Raw genomic sequence first — 23,679 nt, 5'->3', positions numbered from 1 at the left:
AATAATAGTTTACGGAAGATATTTTTAACTGTTACCAATGAAGGTAAATATAATATTTGCTAAGTATTATTGGGTTACAAAAATTGTTTAGAAAACATTTAAGTCAAAGCATTTCTATCAATTTCACGGTTACTCGCAAGGAATTTAAATTAATTTGGCCAATTCCTTGATGATGAGAATCATCATTCCTGTAGCAGTGTTATTGAGAGAATGACCGATGAATTCCTTGCTAATTTATTGGGTGCTAAGTATTATTGGATCGAGAACATGGTTTGTGTTAGTTTTACATATATAAAATAAATGGGTAAACGGTTACCCGTTTATAACCGCGGTTAATATCTATAACTGCCCATTTAAACTTCACGGGTAAACGGTTATATCCATAACCGTTTATTTATTTAAATGGTTACCCCCGATGAATTCCTTGCTAATTTATTGGGTGCTAAGTATTATTGGATCGAGAACATGGTTTGTGTTAGTTTTACATATATAAAATAAATGGGTAAACGGTTACCTGTTTATAACCGCGGTTAGTACCTATAACTGCCCATTTAAACTTCACGGGTAAACGGTTATATCCATAACCGTTTATTTATCTAAATGGTTACCCATAGCCATAACCGTTTAATTTAAATGGGCGGGTAACTACGGTTACCCTTAACCAATGGGTATTTGCCCATCCCTAGTTCTATGTAGTTGAGCACATTACTTGGCTCACAAGCTTTCTCAACCAACTCTAACTAACAAGAGATTTTTTAGTGTGATCATCACATAGGATGGTACACTACATATCGTTATATAAATGGTGAGATATGTGTTTTAAAAAGTTAATAACTTAAAAAATAAAATTTCTCACCACTTACATAAAAACACAATATGTACCACCCGTATTTGCATCACAACTAAAAATTTCTCCTAACTAACTATTCAACTTATTAGATCATCCAATCCTTCTTAACAATTTTGATGAGCTGGCATTGATGAGCTGTCAGTCTAACTATAGTCATCATAAAATTCTAATAATTTACAAAGATTACGACTGACAACTGACAAGGAAGGGGTAGCTCTGGAAGCCAGATTGGGCCCAAACAACCACAAGGTGAAGTCGGGTTCATCAACTTGGTTTCTGGCGGCTCTCATATGATTCAGTTGATAAATTAAAATTTTAAATGATTTGAGATTGGAGAATTATATGCAATCTCATTAGTGAATATTTTACTTGCCATTCATAACCTTTTATTTATTGCATGATTAATTTTTGGGTAAATTACATAGTAGCCCCTCAGGTTTGAGGTCTATTGCAATCTTATACAACATTTTTAAAATATTTCACTTTCATACCTCATGTACTATTTTATTTCAATTTCATACAACCGTTACATTTTCCATTCATGGATCTGTTAAATGCTGACGTGGTTGTCACATATATGCCACGTGGCTGCCAAATGTCTACCACGTGGCAAATAAAATAATTTTTTTTTAAAAAAAAAACCTGAAATTGGAAGAAGAAGAAGAAAAAAAAAAGGGGACCGAACCCCTGCAACCCAGAAGAAGGAGGAAGAAGAAGAAGAGAAGAAGAAAGAGGAGGAGGAGGAAGAAGAAGAAGAAGAAGAAGAAAAAAAAGAAAAAAAAAGGGACCGGAAAGGACCGAACCAGAAGGAGGAAGAAGAAGAAGAGAAGAAGAAGGAGGAGGAGGAGGAAGAAGAAGAAGAAGAAGAAAAAAAAAAAAAGGGACCGAACCCAGAAGAAGAAGAAGAAGAAAGAGAAAAAAAAAAGATATGTGGCAGACAGGTTTTAAAAAAAAAAAAAAAATTATTTTATTTGCCACGTGTCAGACATTTGGTAGCCACGTGGCATATATGTGGCATCCACATCAGCATTTAACAGATCCATGGATGGAAAATGTAACGGTTGTATGAAATTGAAATAAAATAGTACTTGAGGTATGAAAATGAAATGTTTTAAAGATGTTGTATAAGATTGCAATAGACCTCAAACCTGAGGTGCTACTATGTAATTTACTCTTAATTTTTTCTGGACTATGCATAATCTAAACTTGTATTGGAATAAGAGACTGCACCTTTTATTAAGTTAGATATAGGGTACACGAGTCTATTCAAAGATAAATCTTTTGGGTAGAGCGATCTCTTCATTGATTCTCTTTCACCTCATATTTTTGACACAATATTTTATAATGTTAGCATGAAAATTGACGTTAAACTGTAAGATGATAGATAGTCTATAGAGAGTTTCACATTTGAAAGAGTCCCTTTAGCATTTATCCAAAAAAAGAATCAAATGCACCAATTCCTTTTTTGTCCCCATTTACTCCTACCTCCACCTTTTTGTTTTGGTTGCACTCCTATCTCCACTTTGATATTGCCCTCAATCATCCCACATAATTAATTTTGATATCTATCGATCGATAGTTGTGCTATTTTGATATATATCCATAGTAATGTTAAGTATAACAATTTTATTAGATTATATTTGTAAATTATGTGATGTGTTACTAATAAAAAGTAAATACGTTAATCATCACTTAAATAATAATTTAATTATCAACAACCACACATATGACTTACACAATATGGTTTAAATTGATAGTCTCCCTAACAATACCTATATATCTAAAAAAAATCTTGCTTTCGATATCCCTGTGGAGTCCGGACCCTTCCATGCATTAAATCCTTATCGCAAGTGCTACATTTAAGGAGCGAGATTTATTTGTATACATGTCGACTGAAAGTCTCAAGTTGCGGGAAGACAGATGCAAATTATGGACAAGTTGAATGTCTTCACTCACTGATCAAGATGGTTGGGATCAACTGATTACAATAATTTTGATAAGTTCGAGTAAGGCTCTTTTGGTTTCAAGTTCCTTTAGAGTTTAGACCCCAACCGACCAAAGTGCAGCAAGTTAATGAGAAACCAACAAAACGAACTTGCAACTCGATATTATGTTTAAAAAACAGATGTATCTCCAGCTTTTGGCCCCCCCCCCCCCCAAAAAAAAGAGCTTTTCCATGTGCCTCTTAGAATTGGTTCTATAAATTAGTGTCATTCCCTTCCTACTCTCTTCACTACTACTCCACTGCCTCCAAAATTCAAGGACACAAAAGAGATGTCATCCTCATCTTCTAGCCATTTTGTCACATCTTTTCTCGTAGCACTTTTTATTAGTTGTTACATATTCTCTTCAACCTCAGCGGCTAGAGACCTTGCACAAAAAACCAACAATGAATTCGTGAAAACATCTTGCAGTGCAACAACCTACCCAAAGCTTTGCCTTACTTCTCTTTCAAGCCATGCAAGTGCAATCCAAACAAGCCCTAAACTTATGGCCAGCACAGCCCTCACCGTGACGCTTGCCTCCACCAAATCAACCTCTACCATGATGTCAAAGCTCTAACAAAGTCATGGCATGAAGCCTAGAGAAGTCGGAGCCATGAGGGACTGCATCGAAGAGTTAAGTGATTCGGTCGATGCAATTCAGAGGTCCATAGCTGAGATGGGCAACTTTAGGAGCTCGGATTTTCAGTTCATGATAAGTGATGTGCAAACTTGGGTTAGTGCTGCTTTGACGGATGAGACAACATGCTTTGATGGGTTTGGTGGAAATGGGATGAACGGTAATTTGAAGACTGTTGTGAGGGGCAGAGTTGTGAATATTGCACAATTGACTAGCAATGCCTTGGCTTTGATCAACAGATACGCCTCAGTTTATGGTTAAACCAGTCAACTAGTCTACTGTACTTGGATTATTTTTTAAAGACGTAGATGTCAGCAATATATGTTGTATGATAAGATAAGTTGCTACATTCGGTTTGTACGTGTGACTGTTACTTATTTTTTATTTGAGTGAATATACGTATCTCTACAAGTGTAGAGAAATTGGTCTTGTATTGTATAAATAAATTTATGGATTCAATTTTTATTAGATGGTGCAAATTTGCATATGCTAAAATACAAAGAAGTTTTGAAAAGTAGACAAATTTGGACATGTACTAAAGACTTTTAGTAAAATGTTTTGGGAGAGCTCGTACACTAATTTTTTTTATGTCAAATATGCATTGTACAATGGCATTTCCACCTAGGATTTGACAAATTCTTTAATGTATTAAACCAACAGGTAGTTTTTCACTTTCTTTAATTAAGTACTTGTATAGATTAAGGGCTCGTTTGAATGTACTTTTAAAATGACTGAAAGCGCTTTTAGAGAAAATATTTTTGGGTTACAAAAGCACGTTAAGTGCTTTTTGCAAGAAGCATTAGTTATGTGATTCTTCCAGGAAGCACTTTAAGTGTTTTTCCATGATTTTCTTGCATTTTTACTAAGGAGTGGTTCCAAAAACATTTTCATCAAAAGCGGTTTTAGTTATTTTAAAAACACATCCAAACAAGCTCTAAGAGAATTGCTTGCCTACAAACCCTTATGTTGATATAACGTTTCAACAAATTGTTCAGATAATAGAATTTCGGACAAATAAAAAACTTTCCGATAATGAGAAACCAAGGAGTGGAAGGGAAAGAAAGACCAGAAAACTTTATGGACTTATTTGTGATTTGGCTTGTTTAATTTTATGAGATGGTGACGGGCTGCTTGTAGGTCAAGGTCCCCAGCTCTTGGTTGTACTTTGCTAGACATAGCACATTTTCTGTCATGGTAAAAAGATAGGCAACAAGAACACCCAATTGTGATGAGAAAATGAGAAAGATCGAACACGAACAAGCAGAAGGAATGAAGCTTTACAGAGAGGAAAAGAATGGAGAGGGATGATGCTTATAACTTTTTTATTGCTCTTTCTGAATGAATTGTACAATCTGTTTTGCAATGCTTTATATAGTTGAGCACATTACTTAGCTCACAAGCTTTTTCAACCAACTTGAACTAACTCTTCAACTTATTACAATGATTGGATTCCAATCCTTCTTAACAATTATAATGAGCCGCCATTGATGAGCCGTCAGTCAACTGTAGTCGACAGAAAAAATTCCAATAATTACAAGGTTTAGGACCGACAAGGAAAAGACAGCTTTGGCAGCCATTTATAACGTTATTCATGAAATTGAAATGTGGTACAAACTAACACAAGGTGAAGTCGGGTTCATCAACTTGGTTTCTGGAGGCTCTCATATGATTCAGTTGATCAATTTTAATGATTTGAGATTAGAGAATTATATGCAATCTCATTGGTGAATATTTACTTGCCATTCATAACCTTTTATTTATTGCATGATTAATTTTTGATGGACTTTGCATAATCTAAATTTGTATTGGAATAAGAGGCTGCACCTTTTATTAAGTTAGATTTAGGGTACAAGAGTCTACTCAGCGATAATTTTTGGTACAATATTTTATAATATTGACACAGGAATTGACATTAAACTGTGAGATAACAAAGAGTTTATGAAGAATTCCACTTTAGAAGGAGTCTTCTAAAAAAGAATCAAATGCACCAGTTCCTTTTTTGTCTCCATTTACTCCTACCACTCCTATCTCCACTTTGATATGTATATTGCCCTCAACCATCCCACATGATTAATTTTGATATCTATCCATTGATAGTTGTGATATTTTGATATATATCTAGAGTAATGTTAGGTATATCATTTTTTTAGACTATATTTATAAATTATGTAATGTGTCACCAATAAAGAATAAGTACGTTAATCAACATTTAAGTAATAACTCAATTGTAGTCTCCCTAACATTATCCATATATCTATGAAAAATCCCTGTCGAGTCTGTACCCTTCCATGCATTAAATCTCTTTCGCAAGTGCTACATTTAAGGAGAGAGTTATTTGTATACATGTCGACTGAAAATCTCAAGTTGCGGGAAGACGCATGCAAATTACGCACAAGTTGAATGCCTTCACTCACCGATCAAGTTGGGATCGATTGATCACAATGATTTAGACAAGTTCGAGTATGGCTCTTTGGTTTCACATTGCTTTAGAGTTTAGACGTCAATGAACCAATTGCAGCAAGTTCATGAGAAACCAACAAAACCAACTGGCAACTCGAAATTATGTTTAGGAAACAGATGTACCTGCCTCCAGCTGTAATTTGGGACCGAAAAAAGACTTTTCCATGTGCTTTTTAGAATTGGTTCTATAAATTAGTGTCATTCCCTTCCTACTTTCTTCACACTCTCTACACTGCTACTCTACTGCCTCCAAAATCAAAGACACAAAAGAGATGGCATTCTCATCTTCTAGCCATTTTGTCACATCTTTTCTCTTGGCACTTCTTATTAGTTGCTACATATTCTCTTCAACCTCAGCAGCAAGAGACCTTGCACAAAAAACCAACAATGAATTCATGAAAACATCTTGCAGTGCAACAACCTACCCAAAGCTTTGCCTTACTTCTCTTTCAAGACATTCAAGTGAAATCCAAACAAGCCCTAAACTTATGGCCAGCACAGCCCTCACCGTGACCCTTGCCTCCGCCAAATCAACCTCTACCATGATGTCAAAGCTCTCCCAAAGTCATGGCATGAAGCCTAGAGAAGTCGGAGCCATGAGGGACTGCATCGAAGAGTTAAGTGATTCGGTCGATGTCATTCAAAGGTCCATAGCTGAGATGGGCAACTTTACAAGTTCGGATTTTCAGCTCATGATAAGTGATGTGCAAACTTGGGTTAGTGCCGCTTTGACGGATGAGACAACATGCTCCGATGGGTTTGGTGGAAATGGGATGAACGGTAATTTGAAGACTGTTGTGAGGGGTAGAGTTGTGAATATTGCACAATTGACTAGCAATGCCTTGGCTCTGATCAACAGATACGCCTCAGTTCATGGTTAAACTATCAACTAGTTTACTGTACTTAGATAAATTTTTAAAGAATTAGATGCTAGCAGTATATATTGTATAAGTTGCTACATTTGAACTGTACCATGTCTCTTTTTTTTTTTTTTTTTGGGTGAATATCTGCATCTCTACAAATGTTGAGAAATTGGTCTTGTATTGTATAAATAAATTTATGAATCAATTTTTATTAGATGGTGCAAATTTTCGTATGCTAAAATACAAGGAAGTTTTGAAATGTAGACAAATTATGACATGTATTAAAGATTTTTAGTAAAAATGTTTTGGGAGAGCTCAAACACTAAATTAAATAAAGGGGGCAAGAGATTTATTATCATCTCAAAATTAAGGTTATATTAAAGCACCCCTTGAACCCTTGAGTTAGTAGGGTACACTCACTTCTGATAGGTGCGTAGCAAATCACAATTAATGCTCATATTTATAAATAAATAAAAATCTTAAACAAAAAAGCTTAGGAGCCTTTTTCTTTTTATATATAAAAAAAAAAACCAAAAATTCTTTAATGTACTAGACCAGCAGTTTGTTTTTGGGTTTCTTTAATTAAGTAGAGGTATAGATTAAGAGAATTGCGTGCCATACAAACCCTTATGTTTATCGAAGGCTTCAAATAATGTTCATATGATATAAATTTCGATAATATGAAACTTTTCGATAATGAGAAATTAAGGAATGGAAGGGAAAGAAAGACCAGAATACTTATGGACTTATTTGTGATTTGGGAGATGGTGACAGGAAGCTTATCAGTTTATCAAATTGAGGATGTCTGTTAGGTCAAGGTCCCCAGCTCATGGTTCTACTTTTTTGCTAGACACAGCACATTTTCTGCCATGGAAGAAAGATAGTGAGAAGAACACCCAATTGTGCCAAGGTGAGATATATCATACAAAAAACTTTAATTGCATTTGGACAAAATTCCAATAATTTACAAAGCTTACGACCGACAAGGAAAAAGCATCTTTGGCAGCCATTCATAACGTCGTTTTCATGCAATTGAAACGTGGTCCAAACTAACACAAGGTGAAGCCGGGTTCATCAACTTGGTTTCTGGCGGCTCTCATATGATCCAGTTCCCAAATTTATGATAAAGCTTCTCGTTTTGCGAAGGTCGGGAAGAACATATATATAGTATGTAGTCTTATCTTTGTTTTGCAAAAAAAATTATTTTCATGACTCGAACTTGTGATCTTTTGGTCACAAAGAAGCAACATTTCTATTGCGTCAAGACTCATCATCTCTCATATGATTTAGTTGATCAAATAAAATTTTAAATGATTTGAGATCGGAGAATTATATGCAAACTCACTGGTGAATGTTTACTTGCCATTCATCACCTTTTATTTATAGCAGCGATAACACTTCAAGGGAGGTACATAATTAAAAAAGAAGGTTAAAAAGAAAAGAAGGGCTTTGAAGTAAACACAAAAGTTAAGAAGAAATTTCTACCCAAGAAGGATAGCCCTGATAGATTGCAACTCGTTTACAACATCACTTATCTCTTTTCGGTCTCTTGGGGATTCAGCAGAACAAGAGACTCCAATTCCAAGGATCAAACTTAAGCACTCCTCCACATTTTCAGATCTTGCGCTGAATTGGTTGGGGGTGGTATTGGTAGTGATACCTTCTTGAACAAGTATCGAATCTGCAACTTCTGTAACTCGTCCACCAAAATTCGCCTTCACAAAATTATGAAGGTTCAAGCCGTCACTAAACATGCGGTCAGTGGGTCTCTTCCCTGTAAACATCTCTAACAAGAGAATGCCAAAGCTGTAGACATCCCCATTTGTTGAAACCTCACTTCCCATACCATACTCTACATACGTTTCAAACATCAAAACATATTGTCACAAATATTGCAAAATAAAAGAAGGAAAAAAATACAATAAATGGAGCATATAGTGAAATACCTGGAGCAACATAACCCATTGATCCTCTCAATCCCATGGAACTTGTTTGATCATTTGTAGAGACGTTGTTGGCTAGTTTTGAGAGGAATCTTGCAAGTCCAAAGTCAGAAACATGCCCAAGCAACTCGTTGTCCAAAAGAACATTGCTCGGCTTGAGATCACAATGAACTATTGGTGGTTCACAATGATTATGAAGATAGTCTATTGCATGAGAAACATCAATGGCGATGTCTAGCCTCTGAAGAAGACTCAATTTCTTGGATGCATCAGTTACCTCTTCTGGTCCATCGGTTGGATGAATCCACTCCTCCAAGCTCCCATTGCCCATGAATTCATAAACTAGAGCCTTGAAATCATTTCCGTGAAAGTCAACACTTGAACATGCAGTTATAATTTTGATAAGATTTCGATGCCTGATGTTTCTCATTGCCTCACATTCGGCTAAGAAACTCTTTGAAGCTCCTCGACGTAACAGGTTAAAAACCTTCACAGCAACAAGTTGAGCTCTATCATTGTCAAGAACTCCTTTGTACACAGACCCAAAGCTTCCCACACCAATCAAATTAGTTGAAGAGAACCCATTGGTAGCCTTTAAGAGAGTATTGTATGACACTTGCAAAACAGAATTAGCCAAAGTACTCTGTGCAGTTGATTTTCTTTTCTTTCTTAGCGAACGAAGAAATAATAATGACAGGACCATAGCTATTCCGAGAAACCCACATACTATACAGATAGTTAATTTGAATCGACGAGACAAACCTCTTCCCTTGGTCCCTTTAGAGCTGCATTTGGAAAGCCGGAGATCCTCAATACCGCCGCAAAGCCTACTGTTTCCAACAACCGAAGTTGCAGTTGCATTTTTGAAAACTCCGTCAACTGGTACTGCTCCCCGAAACTCATTGAAAGATAGATTCAAATTCTTCAAGCCGCGAAGGCCCTCTAAAAACTGTGGAATTTCACCTGACAAATTATTGCGAGAAAGGTCCAAATCTTGAATCCCTCCTAGTGAACTCATAGATGATGGAATGGTCCCATTGAAGAAGTTGCCTTGCAAGTGCAGGACTTCTAAACTCACACAACTACCAAGGCTACTTGGAAGGTTTCCTGATAACCTGTTATCAGACAAGTCTAGTTTACCTAAACTGCTAAACTTTCCAACATCCATCGGAAGAGAACCAGTTAATTGGTTTCTGGACAAGTTCAAAGATCTTGATAAGGATGTGAGGCCATTTAGGAGTTGTAGAGGTATTGCACCATCAAGGTTATTTTGAGAAAGATCTAATTCTAGAAGCCCGTGGCACTCCCCTAAGCTCAAAGGGATGCCTCCCCGAAGTTTATTTCGTTGCAATGTGAGTTCAGTTAACTTGGTTAAATTTCCTAAAGACAAAGGAATGCTCCCTGTTAGTTCATTGTCTTGACCATACAATACCCCAAGCTTTGTAAGCTTCCCAATTTGAATGGGGATGCTACCTGTGAAGGAGTTTATCCCCCAAATTAATGTTTGCAAGTTAACCAGATTCCCAATCCCAGCTGGGATGCTTCCATGTAGTTTGTTTCCACCGACCTGAAGTATTTCGAGTTTTGATAGATTGGATATTGAAGCGGGCAACGTCCCTCCAAAATTGTTATCACTGAAAATGCACCATATCAGTTCTGTGGCATTAGTTAAGTCTGACACAAACCTCAAGTCACCCGGTTCATTGCTTCCAAGTTGGTTGATGAAAATGCTGAATTTTTGGAGGTTGTGAAGCTTTTGAAGATTTGGCACCCCTCCGGTCAGTCTGTTATCTGCAACTTCGAAACCCACTAGACTTGTAGCATTGGATATCGAGAGAGGAATGGATCCAGTGAACTGGTTGGCGCCGATGCTAAAGTGTAAGAGATTCGGAAGAGTTTTGTCAAAGTTTGAGGGAATGCTTCCTTGAAGTTGGTTTTGCGTTACATCAAAAATTTGGAGACCAGAGATGTTATAGATGGAAGGAGGAAAGAGACCAGAAAACCTATTTGCAGCAGCTGAGAAAAATGTCAATTGCTTCAATTGGCCTAGAGAAGTAGGGATGTTTCCTACCAAGTTATTATAGAGAAAAGAAATTCTATCGAGAGCTGTAAGGTTTCCCAGGGAAGAAGGGATCTCTCCTATTAAATTATTTCGGTCTAAAGCAAATGCGTAAAGTTGCGATAAGGAGCCAAGTTGTGGAGGAATTTTACCCACCAGATTGTTGCCACCCAAATAGAGAGATATGAGGTTGAAGCAATTGGAAATGTTGGCTGGAATAGAGCCACTGAGCGAGTTATCCAAAAGACGTAAAAACTGTAATCTACGCAAACGCCCGATCTCTGGAGGGATTTCATGAACAAAGCTATTGTTTTGGAGAAATAGCTTTCTAAGGAAGGTTAAATTACCTATGTGTGGAGATATGGAACCCCCCAAATTTTGGGATCGCAGGTCCAGCGTAGTGACCCTCTGACTATGTCGCCGACCACAGGTGACACCGTGCCATTGGCAGAAGTGAGTGGATTCATTCCAGGAGCTCATGACTTGATGAGGATCCTGGTTTATCTGAGCTTTGAAGGCTAGCAGTGCCAACCTATCAGTCTCATTCCCTCCCTGCAGCAACCCCAACCCTAAAGAAAAGCTCAAAATTGCAATGAAAAGTGAGTATGATAAGATGAATTTCGTAACCAAAATTCCCATTTCGTATGAGTTTTGAATTGGCAAGTTTCAGTTCCGGTATGAAGAAGTAATTTATAGCCTTAAAGGATAGGATCATATAAAGGAAGATGATGTTAACTGCATATAAAATATTATACTTTTAAACAAAATTCAAATACGATCAGCTGCAAAGTTGAGTAGTTTTTCCAATACAATTTGCTGGCTTCCAACAGGACGGCTACCGTTGTTTTGCTTATCACACCCCACTTTAGCAACTTGTCATTCTTCACCTTATCAACTTGTTAAACTTGTCATTCTTCACCTTATCAACTTGTTATTCTTACGTATGCAATCCTATGCTATGCATGCATGTGAGTGAAAACGGGAAAGTAGGAGAGAAGTAGGAGAAGAAGGTGAAAGAATTTTATTTTAACATTTAAATATGTATATATTGTTTTGTTTCGACCAAAAAGACGTGTAACCTTATTACGTTAATGTTCATTATCATTATCGTCATCTTTATACCAACCTATACATACTCAGTTGTGTTTATAGTTTTCTTCCTTGTCCCTACGCCCCTATCTAGTAAGTAGCACGTAGTTTTTGCCAAGTTAATTACGATTTTCGGTGATGTTATTTGTGCCAAATAAATTATATTATCATAAATTTGGTGGGTTAGGGATGGTATGTAGATGTGACTGTACAACTTAGGAGACAAAATATTAATAGGGATTTGAATGTTTAGGGGATATCTTGGCCTCCTGGTTGTCTGGGTTTGTGGGTTTTATTTTTTTATATACCTTTATTTAAAAACGCTGCAAGCCGCAGCTAGTTTGGACAGCCCGTTCAAGCATTTTGTCGAACCGGTTGTGGTCACCAGAGGGTCACGAACCAGTAGGTCACGGGATCATCTGAGTTGCTTCCCAGCCGCTCCCAAGTAAACGCTGTTGAAAATTCAGCGAAGATAGTTGGAATATGTTGAAAAGAACAATGGTTATGTGATAGGTAACTGTGATCAGACTAAAATTTCAGGTGCCATATATTTTACAAGACTTTGCTTTACAGTTTACACACTACGCATCTCATCGGTGATCCTTATTTGCAATTTGTCACCCTTAATTTATAGCAACAATCAAAAGAGGAAGCACATAAGAAAAAGCTTCTAGCCAAGAAGAAGGCTCCTGATGGATTGCAGTTGAATTACAACATCACTAACAAGAGAAAATACCAAAAGCTGTAGACATCCCTATTTGTTGGAGAGATTTTTCAGTGTGACCGTCACACGGAGTGGTATACCACGTGTCGCTATATAAATGGTGGGATATGTGTGTTAAAATGACACATCCCGATCCTGATATTCTCTGAATACCCGGATAGGCACGTACTGACCGACACCTGAGGGTGACGAAAGCCATTTATTGATTACAAGAGTAATGATTAGGAGGAAATATTCATGAATAAACATTAGAATCTAGAAGTAATAAACAAAGTTTAAGAAAGTATCTAGAGTGCACATAACACATTCTAAAACAAGATCACAAAAGGAACGATCATTACAGGATATCACACAAGTGAGTGATAGATTACTACTGGTAGGGGAATGCCTCATGCGTTGTGTCGTAGTTCTCGTTTCTAAGACCTGAATGGGGGCGCAAAACAAATGTGAGTGGACCAAGTTCATATATACAATAATAATAAAACAGTTATCAAGATAATAACCCCCACAACTTATATAAAGAAAACTACTAGCATAATAAGTGATGAATTTAATAAAAATCCTAGCATGCCAAAAATATCTCAAAAGTCATATAGCGGAATAACATCGCGGAAATCAAAATAGTAAACGTCTCATAGATCGTCTCGTAAGATCGGTGTACTGCTAGAAAAATCACTGAATGAATATAACTCCCGACCCTATGCCAGCACCATGGTCTCTGTGCCCGTAGCCAGAGATTACCAACTCCCGGCTCAATGCCTGCTTCGTGTCCCTCAACCTGTAGCTAGGGATTATTTCTCCTGGCTTAACTGCCAACACCAAATCCTCGCCCCAGGCAGCATAGTGTCCACTAGGTACACACAAATAGTTACGCCTCTCATAAATAACCACTTCATAGTATAAAGTCATCCATCGTCTATACTATAAAGAGGGTGTTGATGCACAAAATTGGAGGTCTTGTTATAACGTAAATCCGACCGTGAATCCGCAAGAAATGTAAATAACGCAAGATGTATCGTGGTTCACCCCAATGTTTGGGCTACGTCCGCACTAATTGTATTGTATTTCTCTGAGAAGTGAGGGAGAAAGAGAGCTCTGAGAGTGAGAGTGTTGAGAGGGTGAGGAGCTTTAGGAATTGGTCTCTCCTAATTGTGAGGGTGATGGGTCCTTTTATAGAATAAGGACTCCTCACTTATTACATATTTGCCCCTTCCTTTATCACATAATTACATTTAAGTCCCCTGAGTATTTGTACGAGATCTAAATACGAGGCCCTAAATATGGTATAAACAGTAATCCCTAAAGTCTTCAGTCAAGAGAGTCTTTTGGCTGGAGACTTGAAATTTAGTCCATGTGTGGGCCGAAGTAACTAGATGTCGTCTTGAACTAGTACTTGGTATGAGGCGGTGCTCAATCTGAAGTGATGCTCAACTAGAAGTAACATATGTTGCGAGGCTGTTCGGCTCGTGGCTTATGTTGTCTTGGTTGGCTTGGCTTGTGGTGTTGAAGGTGAGGGAGTCCCTTTTATAGAATAAGGGCTCTTTCCTCAATACATAAATGATGGGCTAGAGTTGATGCTTTCTAATGATGGTGAGGGAGTCCCTTTTATAGAATAAGGGATCGCTCCTCAAAACATAAGTGATGGGTTAGAGTTGATGCTCGCCGCGAGGCGGTTGCTCAGTAAGCGGCGATACTCTCTAATGAAAGTGAGAGTCCCTTTTATAAACTAAGGGCTTGCTCTTCAATACATAAGTGATGTGTGCTCTCTAGTGAAAGTGAGGAAGTCCATTTTATAGAATAAGAGCTCGCTCCTCAGTACATAAATAATGGGCTAAGTCCCCCAAGTATTTTTTATGAGGCCCAGTTGAGGCCCAATATACGGTACATAATGTAGTCCCCCAAGTCTTCGATTAATAGAGTCTGTTCGCTGGAGACTTCAAATTGAATCCATGTATGGGCCGAAGTGGCGTTTGTTCGGAGGCGGTATTTGTATACCTTGCACTGAAGCTTTGTAGGTGAAGCTTTGCAAGTGAAGCTTTGAAGCTAGAGCTCTTTAAATGACGCTTTTGAAGCTAAAGCTCTGTAAATGAAGCTTTTGAAGCTGATTGACATGAGTGATGCTCATGAATGTTTATGTTGATTGACATGAGTGATGTTCATGGATGTTGTCATGAGTGATGCTCATGAATGTTAACATGAGTGATGCTCATGAATGTTGACATGAATGATGCTCATGAATGTTTATGTATGATTGTTATGAGTGATGCTCATGAATGTTTTATGTATGAATGACATGAGTAATGCTCATGTATAATTTGAAGTACTTGGCGTACTTTTGATCACCTGGTTGGTGGCATGAATGGCTAGTTGCCAAATGATACTAGAGTACAGGTTGTACATTTCATCACTTGGTTGGTGGTAATAGCGGCAGGTTGTCAAATAATTTTGGAGTACTGGGTGTACTTTTGATAACCTGGTTGGTGCTATTTTGGGCTTATGGGCCTTCGCCCTCCACAACATGCTAGCCCATTTGTTTTGGGCTTTGCCCTTTTTTTTTTTCTTTTTTCTGATGGGGTTTATACATATTACCCTCTTATGGGGTTTATATAGATGTCTCCGAAAGATAATAAAAATAAATTACATCATTCAAAAATAAGGAAAGTAAATCACATAATTCTGGTGGGGTGTTTATTCCTCACTTTTGCTTTCTCTTTTCTGCTTTGTTCCCCACTGCTTTTCTGCTTTTCTTGATCTCCCTGCTCCTAATAGGGCTCACCTCTTTTCTCTTTTGGCAGATGGCAGACAACGCCAAAGTGGAATAATAATGGTATTGTTGTAAGATAGCTTATCTGTATCTCTACTTTCATCATTGGCAACGGTTCAAGATCTCATCTTTTGCTTTTCTTGGTATCTCCATCAGCATCTGCTGAAGGTTTTCTCTCGACGGTGGGATTGCCACGGCTATCGAAAACCTGCAGCCTACGCTCCATAAACATGCAGGCGGAGAGAGACTGGAATTTCCACACTTGTCAATAATCCCCAACATCTGGAAATTGAGTGTAGAGGCAGCAACCAAAACGATGAGGGCCGCCGCCCATAAACTTCGCACTTGATTTTATAACTAGTTGGAATTGGCCGGTGTTGTAGTGAGGCCATATCCAAAGGGGAAGAGAGGGTCATAATGTGCATCTCCTACATTCATCGGTAGCTGATCAACGGTTTTGAACCAGGTTCGAGAAAGCTTGCTCGTGAAGCCATAGTCACCAAATAAAACATCAGCTACGCCCTGCCTTTCCGTTCTTGGAAGCCAAGCTGCAACAAGAGCATCCATAAAGGGAACATCGGCAACCTCGGAGATCAAGCTATTGACAAACTCAGCAAATTAACCCAAATCAGCAGCAGCAGGACCAATTTTCAGTCAATTGTTTGTTTTTTCTTTTTCATCACAGCCTGCAAGTGAATCAAGATCTTGCGGTGGGGGGCCGGCGACATGTAGTTGATTGCGTGAGTGGGTTAGCCGTGTGGAGGTTGGTGTCGCAGCTGACGCAGAGAGCGACGGCGTCAGCTTTGCAGGTGACGGCAGATGGGTTTGTGGCGTCAGCTTTGCAGGTGACGATGGCTGGGTCGGTGGCTGGGTCAGCATCGAGGCTGCCAGCGTTTTTGCTTGAGCCATTGTCTCACGGATCTCTCTTCTACCTTGTCGGGATGGATTAAGCTGCATTCCCCCCCTTTTGTGCAACTTTTCCGATCGATGAGGGATTGGACGAGAGGGACGATCTCGACGAGGTCTTAGGAGAGGACGCGGTCGAGATTGCTGTTTTCTTTAATAGAATAAAATTCAAAAAGCAAAAGTTGCAGAAAGAGAGAGGAGTTTTGGTTTCTTAGGTCGATTGTCGCCATAATCATCTCTGGGTACCGGGGTGAGAGGGAACTGGCGGCGGCGGTGCTAGTGGATTGTTGGAGTTTGTGGAAGAGATGCCACTTTCTATTTCAAAAATAACAGCGGAGCAGCAAGGTTGCTCTCTCTTAGGGACCCGAGGAGAGAGGGAAAAGATCGAGCTGGCAAAGATTCGGCGCTTTGCATGTACGGAGAGCAAAAGGAGAAAGCCATCCATAAAGTCAGAGCTGGAAAAGATTTTGCTTTCTCCTCGAGCTGGTAAAGATTCGACACTTTGCAGATTGCAGATCTGATGATGAACATGCCACTACTACTGCTACTTCTTGTATCCATAAACCATCTATGTGCTTTCCAACCAAAGCATTTCTTTGTCTTTACACCTTAGACTGGACGAAGCGGAAGGCAGGGCCTCCGTTGCTCGGAGGCCTACCCATGGCAACTCTCTTTCTCTGCGTTCGGAACTCAAACGAGCAAGAAAGAACTTCAAATTTGTGTGTTTATTTTAGAGACGGAGACATGAGAGTTGGGTTTTCGAAAAATGTGTATTGTGAGTGTCAAGCCACAGACAATTCCTAGCCATTTAAATATTCGCAAATTATGAAAAGATGCGGTGGTGGGATGGAAAATGGGTTTTTGCAGATTTTTGCAGATTCAAGTGGAGTGTGGTGAGGTTTCACGGTGGTGAGATGAAAAAATGAAAGAGAACCGACATAGCTTTTTGTGTCGTTTCCCACAAACGGCGCCAAATGTTGATGCACAAAATTGGAAGTCTTGGTACAACGTAAATCCGACCGTGAATCCGCAAGAAATGTAAATAACACAAGATGTATCGTGGTTCACCCCAAGGTTTGGGCTACGTCCACACTGATTGTATTGTATTTCTCTGAGAAGTGAGGGAGAGAGAGAGCTCTGAGAATGAGAGCGTTGAAAGGGTGAGGAGCCTTAGGAATTGGCCTCCCCTAATTGTGAAGGTTAGGGGTCCTTTTATAGAATAAGGACTCCTCACTTATTACATATTTGCCCCTTCCTTTATCACATAATTACATTTAAGTCCCCTGAGTATTTGTACGAGATCTAAATACGAGGCCCTAAATATGGTATAAACAGAGGGGTTTCTAAAACATGTTCTAGCATCCTATCGTCATCCATCAGATAGTGATGCGAAATATATAAGCACACAAATTAAACCCTATTTGTGACAATTGTAGTAATGATGTAAGTAGGGATCGTTCTAACCGGGGATTAACTAGGGGTGCTAAACACTTGACTCAAATAAATAAAACTAACTTTTAAAACACTAAGACAAACCAAAAGACTCAAAACAAGTTCAAAAGACTCCAAATACTTAAAAGCATAAAATAAGATAGATTTGAACGACTAAGACTTTAACAAAATATGGGGGGGGAAATTGAGTTGTTTTTTACGAGATTAAATTAAATGGACAGATTATAATTAAGGGCAAAATGTAAATATGAATGCAATGAAAAATATGGATGATGGAATAGCTTAAGGGGTTCTTCTCCACACATGTCACACTTGCAATACAAGATCGATTCTCAGTTGGTCTTTCGATAAATTATGAAACTCAACACCCTAGGTTAATTAGGTCCGCTTAAATTAACCGTCAAGTTCTCCTTAAGTTAATGAATTGGATGGGTTTGCGCAACGCAATTCACAACATTCTCCAAAAGTCCTTTACGTGAAAAGCACAATAAAGATACAATCAAAGATCAGTAAGCATCATGAAAACTATAAGTGTTGACGAGGCATTCGTTACTATGAAAAGCATGAAACTAGTGCCAAGAATTCATTTAACGCGATTGTTTATAAGCAACCTCCACTACTTGTGAATATAAGTTCATAACGATTAGGTGAAACTCACTTATATTCTAGCGTCATATTTATGCATGAAAATTAAGCGTGCACTCTCAATAAACATACATAAATAAGTTATCAATCAAACGGTTAAACAAATTGAATCCACAACTTATGAAATTCCAACCAAAGATAATCAATTCATATTGCAAGCATAAACATAGTTTCGAATCACCCCCTAGCTAAAGGGGGGTTTAGTTCCTCATACTTACAAAGCAAAGATGCATAAATTTAGACATTAAAAACAAAGATAGAAAACACCTAGAAACGCTCCAACACTCCCAAGGTTTGGGCATAGGCACGGCACAAGATGTTCCTTCTCTTTCCTTCCTTGCAAGCAGCGGCACTAGAGGTTTTGGACGGTTTTGGGTGGTTTTTATGGTGTAGAAAGGATGGGGAATGGTATGGAAAGGTTTAGGATTGATGGGTGGTGTGGCTAGGGGTGGTTTTTGGCTAAATTTGGAGAGAAAATCTGTTATGACTTTGATGAATATGGAAGGTGGTATTTATAGGCTTGAGATAGGACCACTCCATTTCCTTTGCATGTGAGCTTGTGTGGGTGTGTGTTGGCATGTTTCCCCTTTACATTTACACACACATGCTTCATCATTTCAACCACAAAACACACACATTTTCTGCCATGTTTTTCCCTTTACATTAACACACACATGCTTCATCATTTCAACCACAAAACACACACAATTCCTTCACCTTTGCCATGAGTTTTGTATGTGTATGCTTCAATGTTCTTCTCTTTGCCATGTGTTTGCTTTCTTTGCCATGTGTTTGCTGCCATGTTTTCCCCTTTACATTTACACACACATGCTTCATCATTTCAATCACAAAACACACACAATTCCTTCACCTTTGCCATGAGTTTTGTCTTCACTTTGCATGTGGGCTTCTTTGCATGTGTTTTCTCCCTCTCTTGCCTTGAGTTTGCATGTGGGCTTCTTTGCATGTGTTTATCCTTGCAATTACACACACACACTTGCACACACAAAAGCCCAAAACGTCCATCCTCATGTCTCCATGTTTGCACCATCCAATCTTAGCCCAAAAATGCTCCAAAATGCATCTTCTTGCATCCTTGGCCCATAGAACCTATAAACACACAAAAATGGCTTAAACTACTAACATAACTAAGAACTAAGAACATAAATGCACGAAAACAAACATACTAAGTCGCATAAATATGCTCATATCAGATAGTCTACCAGTTCATGGTTTTTATAGAAAAATACGATATTTTAAAATATAGCTCAGTATAGGCTAATAATAAATTCTTCACCAAAACAAGACGATAAACAACATATTTCATAATCATACTTAACATAAAGATCAGTTAATAACTTGTAAGGCATGCATTTCATTTATACAATTTGTTTGTACCATACTTGACCAATCCCGAAACTACCGAGCACCGGCCAACGCTATACTGTCAAGGACCCAGAAGAGTTCCCCTCCGACCAGGAGGCCAATCACTACTCGACACGTGTCAAGATTAGAAGCCAATCAGAGCGCAGCACGTGTCAACATCAAGAACCAATCATAACATGACACATGTCAATGTGACAAAGCTACAAGTTTTTCTATAAATAGGGGTCATTCCCCCACAATATTTCCTAATGCCATTTTGTGTTAAATCATTCACAAGAACTCACTAAATTGAGAGCTTGATCCTTTGTACTTGTGTAAGCCCTTCACTACTAATAAGAACTCCTCTACTCCGTGGACGTAGCCAATCTGGGTGAACCACGTACATCCTGTGTTTGCTTCTCTGTCTCTATTCATTTACGTACTTATCCTCACTAGTGACTGAAGCAACCAAGCAACCAAGCGAAGGTCACAAAACCTGACACTTTCTGTTGTACCAAAGTCCTCGCTGATTTTGTGCATCAACATTTGGCGCCGTCTGTGGGAAACGACACTTATTCCTACTCTCTTCAGCTGTGTCAAGCTGGTTTCTATCATTCGTACACTTTCTTTTGATCAGGCATCCCTCTCCAACATGGGAAGCGAAGGAAGCCATAGCACACAGAATGACACCCCCCTTGCACATAGTGCGAAACAACGAAAGAAGGAAGGAAAACGAGTTCTTCTTCAAGCTAAAGTCGATGAGTTGGAAACTCAGAACAACAAGATAGCAATGAGGAATGAGGTCCTCCAGGAGCAATATGAGAAGCTCTTCGAGACACTCCACAAAGCTAGGCAAGCTCAGACACGCGAGCTTGTTGCCCCCGTGGGAGAGCTTGTTGCCCCCGTGGAAGTCAACCATCAACTGGGTGCCCTCCAACATGGAGGGTCACATGCATTCGACATAGATATCCCTGATAGGGAACAGATTACCCCTCGACTTGATAATCAACATGAGGCTTCTCTTAACCCAGTTGCTTCGACCCGAACCATGAGAAGTGGAGGGAGACACCTTTTTGCTGAAGGGGCAGAAGGATCGAAAGCCGTCTTTCGCGATTGTCGGGATTTCCTGAAGCAACGTCGAGAGAATTCCATCCATATAAGCTCAAAGATCAATGACCCAAGGATTTCTGAGAGACTCGGTCCCCTGCCACGGCCCGAGCCGGCCACCAATTTGGGGAAGGGGCAACAAGTCCTAGAGAGACATGAGGGTACAGGGGACTCAGAGGTGTTCCGACAGACATACCCTGGAAGCCAGTACAACGAGTCCAGGGAAAAATCACATGCCCTTGATCAAACCTTCCTAATTCCAAGAGGAGATGGAGATTTACGAAAGAAAGCTCCAGTGGCACATAACTCCGCTCAGGACCCCCTTGTCCTACAACTTATTGAGGAAGTAAACAAGTTGAAGGCTGAACGTCAGGCTGAAATACCTGACTGGAACCAACCCAGGCCTGGCCCTCTTACAAGGAGGATCCTCAACACCCCCCTTCAAGCAAAGACAAAGCAAAAGCTTGGCTTGCAACTTTATACTGGAAAAGAGGACCCGATTGAGCACCTTAACCTCTTTGAGTCCACCATGGCATACCGGATGCACACCGACGAAGAGCGATGTCTTCTCTTCCCCTCCACCCTCTCTAGTGGAGCTCTAAATTGGTATTGTCGTCTTACACCCGAGACGGTAGACTCATTTGAAGAATTGAGGAAACTATTTGTTTCCCAACACATTTTCCAAACCGATCGCTTGCACTCTGCAGATGACTTGTACACTATCCGCCAGAAGCCAGACGAGTCATTATGTATGTATGCTGGCCGCTTCAGCCATGAATACTCCCGGTGTGCCGAGGCAGACGACAAGACTGCCCTCAAAGCCTTCACGGCAGGCCTACGTGATTGTTTCTTTAAATACATGATCAATGCCAATACTTGGAAGACTTACTCTGAGGTGATGGCGCAGGCTTATAACCATGCCTCCGCCGAGGCAAAGACATATCAGGAGAAACCCCCTACAACCATCATTTATCAACAGGTGGGAGGTGGAAGCCAGACTCACCTAAATGAGAAGACCTCGACTTTCCAAACAGCAGTGGCACCTCCCCATGCCTTGCATAATGCTTCGCCGAATCAACAGACATATCAATTTCAAGGCAAGAGGAAGGATTTCCATCCTCACCACTCTCATTTCAGTAAAAAGAGTAAGGGACACTATCCCGATAACCAAGGGTATCGCCACAATAACGCTCGCCCCCAGGCAGTCAATGCAGTGGGTCAAACCCGCGTCAAGATACCCCCTACCCCAAGGTATGAGACATACACGCCCTTGAATGCCACATGCGCGGCCATTTACCCCAGCATAGCTCACCTGATACCAAAGCCAAAGTCGAGGCACCCAGATTACACGCCCCCGAATAACGCGGGCATGTTTTGTTGCTACCATGAGCATAACGGCCATGATAGCGAGAAATGTATCATCCTCCGTGATCGTATTGAAGCTTTGGCACGAGAAGGAAAAATTGATCAATTCCTCCTTCACCCTCAAAGGGATAACCGTAACCAACGCCAGGTGAATGTCATATATTCCATAAGCGGCGGCACACCCATATCTGAATCTTCCAATAGGGCCATGAAAAACAGTGAACGAATTCTGAGGCCTGGTCACCAAGTGTTTCACGTGGAAGACATCAGGGGAGGGAAGTATCAAAAGCCTAACTGGGATCCGATATGTTTCTACCCTGAGGAAGAAAGAGGCATCATCTACCCTCATAACGACCCATTGATCGTGGAGGCTCACATAGCCAACTTTGATGTTCGACGAATCCTCGTAGACACAGGGGCTTCGGTCAATATCATGTTTGCCGAAGCTTTCAGGGCATTCAGTGTAGCTGAACACTTGCTCGATCGCTCGATTTCTCCTCTGATAAGCTTCTCCGGTGATATCGTGCAACCCTTAGGGAGCATACATTTACCCTTTACTATTGGTACAGGCCCTTACACGGCTACCATTACCACTAACTTCCTAGTGGTTGACTGCCCAACGGCATACAATGTCATCTTTGGGCGCACAGGCATCAATGATCTCAAGGCTATGGTATCCACGCATATGCTGTTGATGAAATTTCCAACCCCCCATGGAAACGGCTACATCAGAGGAGATCAGCTTAGTGCACGATCATGTTACAACACTTCAGTTAAGCAACAACACTTGCCCGGACCCAAGGAAACCCTGTCTGTACATGACCAAGTCACAAAGACCAGCCTAGATGAAGCGAACTTGGATCTTCCTGATAGCAACAATCAACCCGATGATCCTCGAGATGACTCTTTCACCCAGCAAGCCCAACCTGCTGAAGAGTTGGAGAAGGTACCTATCTCAAGAGATTATCCAGATCGCATGGTGAAGATTGGCACCACATTGTCACCACCCCTTCGGTTAGCATTGATATCTTTTTTGAAAGAGAACACTGAAGTCTTCGCCTGGTCATACGAGGACATGCCAGGCATCTCTCCCGATGTCATCTGTCATCGTTTGAGTATTGACCCCAAGATCAAGCCGGTGAGACAGAAGCGAAGATTTTATGACGCTGAACGATACGAGGCAATGAAAGCAGAAGTTGAAAAACTCAAAGGCATAGGCTTTGTCCGCGAAGTCAATTACCCGACATGGGTAGCAAATGTGGTCCTTGTTAAGAAAAATCCGACCAAAGAAAGTCTTTTGCTTCAAAAGGTCTTGTGGAGAATGTGTGTTGACTACACCGACCTAAACAAAGGGTGTCCGAAAGATAGCTTCCCTCTTCCTCTTATTGACAGACTTATAGACTCTACGGCCGGGTGTGAACTCCTGAGCTTCATGGATGCTTACTCAGGATACAACCAAATCCTC

At 39.9% G+C, this 23,679-nt stretch overlaps 2 protein-coding genes and 1 pseudogene across 2 annotated transcripts; 2 read left to right on the top strand and 1 right to left on the bottom strand.

The window, feature by feature from the left end:
• The first annotated feature begins 3,099 nt into the window (after positions 1-3,099).
• On the top strand, positions 3,100-3,940 carry LOC103439430 (21 kDa protein-like; annotated as a pseudogene).
• A 2,191-nt stretch (positions 3,941-6,131) lies between these two features.
• On the top strand, positions 6,132-7,009 carry LOC103439438 (21 kDa protein-like). Its single transcript, XM_008378004.4, has one exon. It carries the CDS (start codon positions 6,205-6,207, stop codon positions 6,811-6,813), a length of 609 nt encoding a protein of 202 aa, XP_008376226.1. The 5' UTR covers positions 6,132-6,204; the 3' UTR covers positions 6,814-7,009.
• A 1,115-nt stretch (positions 7,010-8,124) lies between these two features.
• Positions 8,125-11,486, bottom strand: LOC103439447 (probable LRR receptor-like serine/threonine-protein kinase At3g47570). Its single transcript, XM_008378011.4, has 2 exons — positions 8,742-11,486; positions 8,125-8,647 (listed from the first exon to the last, which is right to left on the bottom strand). Exons 1-2 carry the CDS (start codon positions 11,434-11,436, stop codon positions 8,277-8,279), a joined length of 3,066 nt encoding a protein of 1,021 aa, XP_008376233.2. The 5' UTR covers positions 11,437-11,486; the 3' UTR covers positions 8,125-8,276.
• Between the last annotated feature and the right edge of the window lie 12,193 nt (positions 11,487-23,679).

This window comes from Malus domestica, chromosome 01 (assembly GCF_042453785.1).
Source record: "Malus domestica chromosome 01, GDT2T_hap1".
NCBI lineage: Eukaryota > Viridiplantae > Streptophyta > Magnoliopsida > Rosales > Rosaceae > Malus > Malus domestica.
The sequence above is the reverse complement of the archived record's forward strand: the minus strand, read 5'-3'. Positions and strand labels throughout refer to the sequence as shown.

Excerpts from the sequence above, each read along its gene's own strand:
- LOC103439438 (XM_008378004.4), top strand. The coding sequence starts at position 6,205 with ATGGCATTCTCATCTTCTAGCCATTTTGTCACATCTTTTCTCTTGGCA.
- LOC103439447 (XM_008378011.4), bottom strand. The coding sequence starts at position 11,436 with ATGGGAATTTTGGTTACGAAATTCATCTTATCATACTCACTTTTCATT. Across the intron at positions 8,648-8,741 it reads AATGGGTTATGTTGCTCCAG|AGTATGGTATGGGAAGTGAG; the intron begins GTATTTCACTAT and ends AAACGTATGTAG.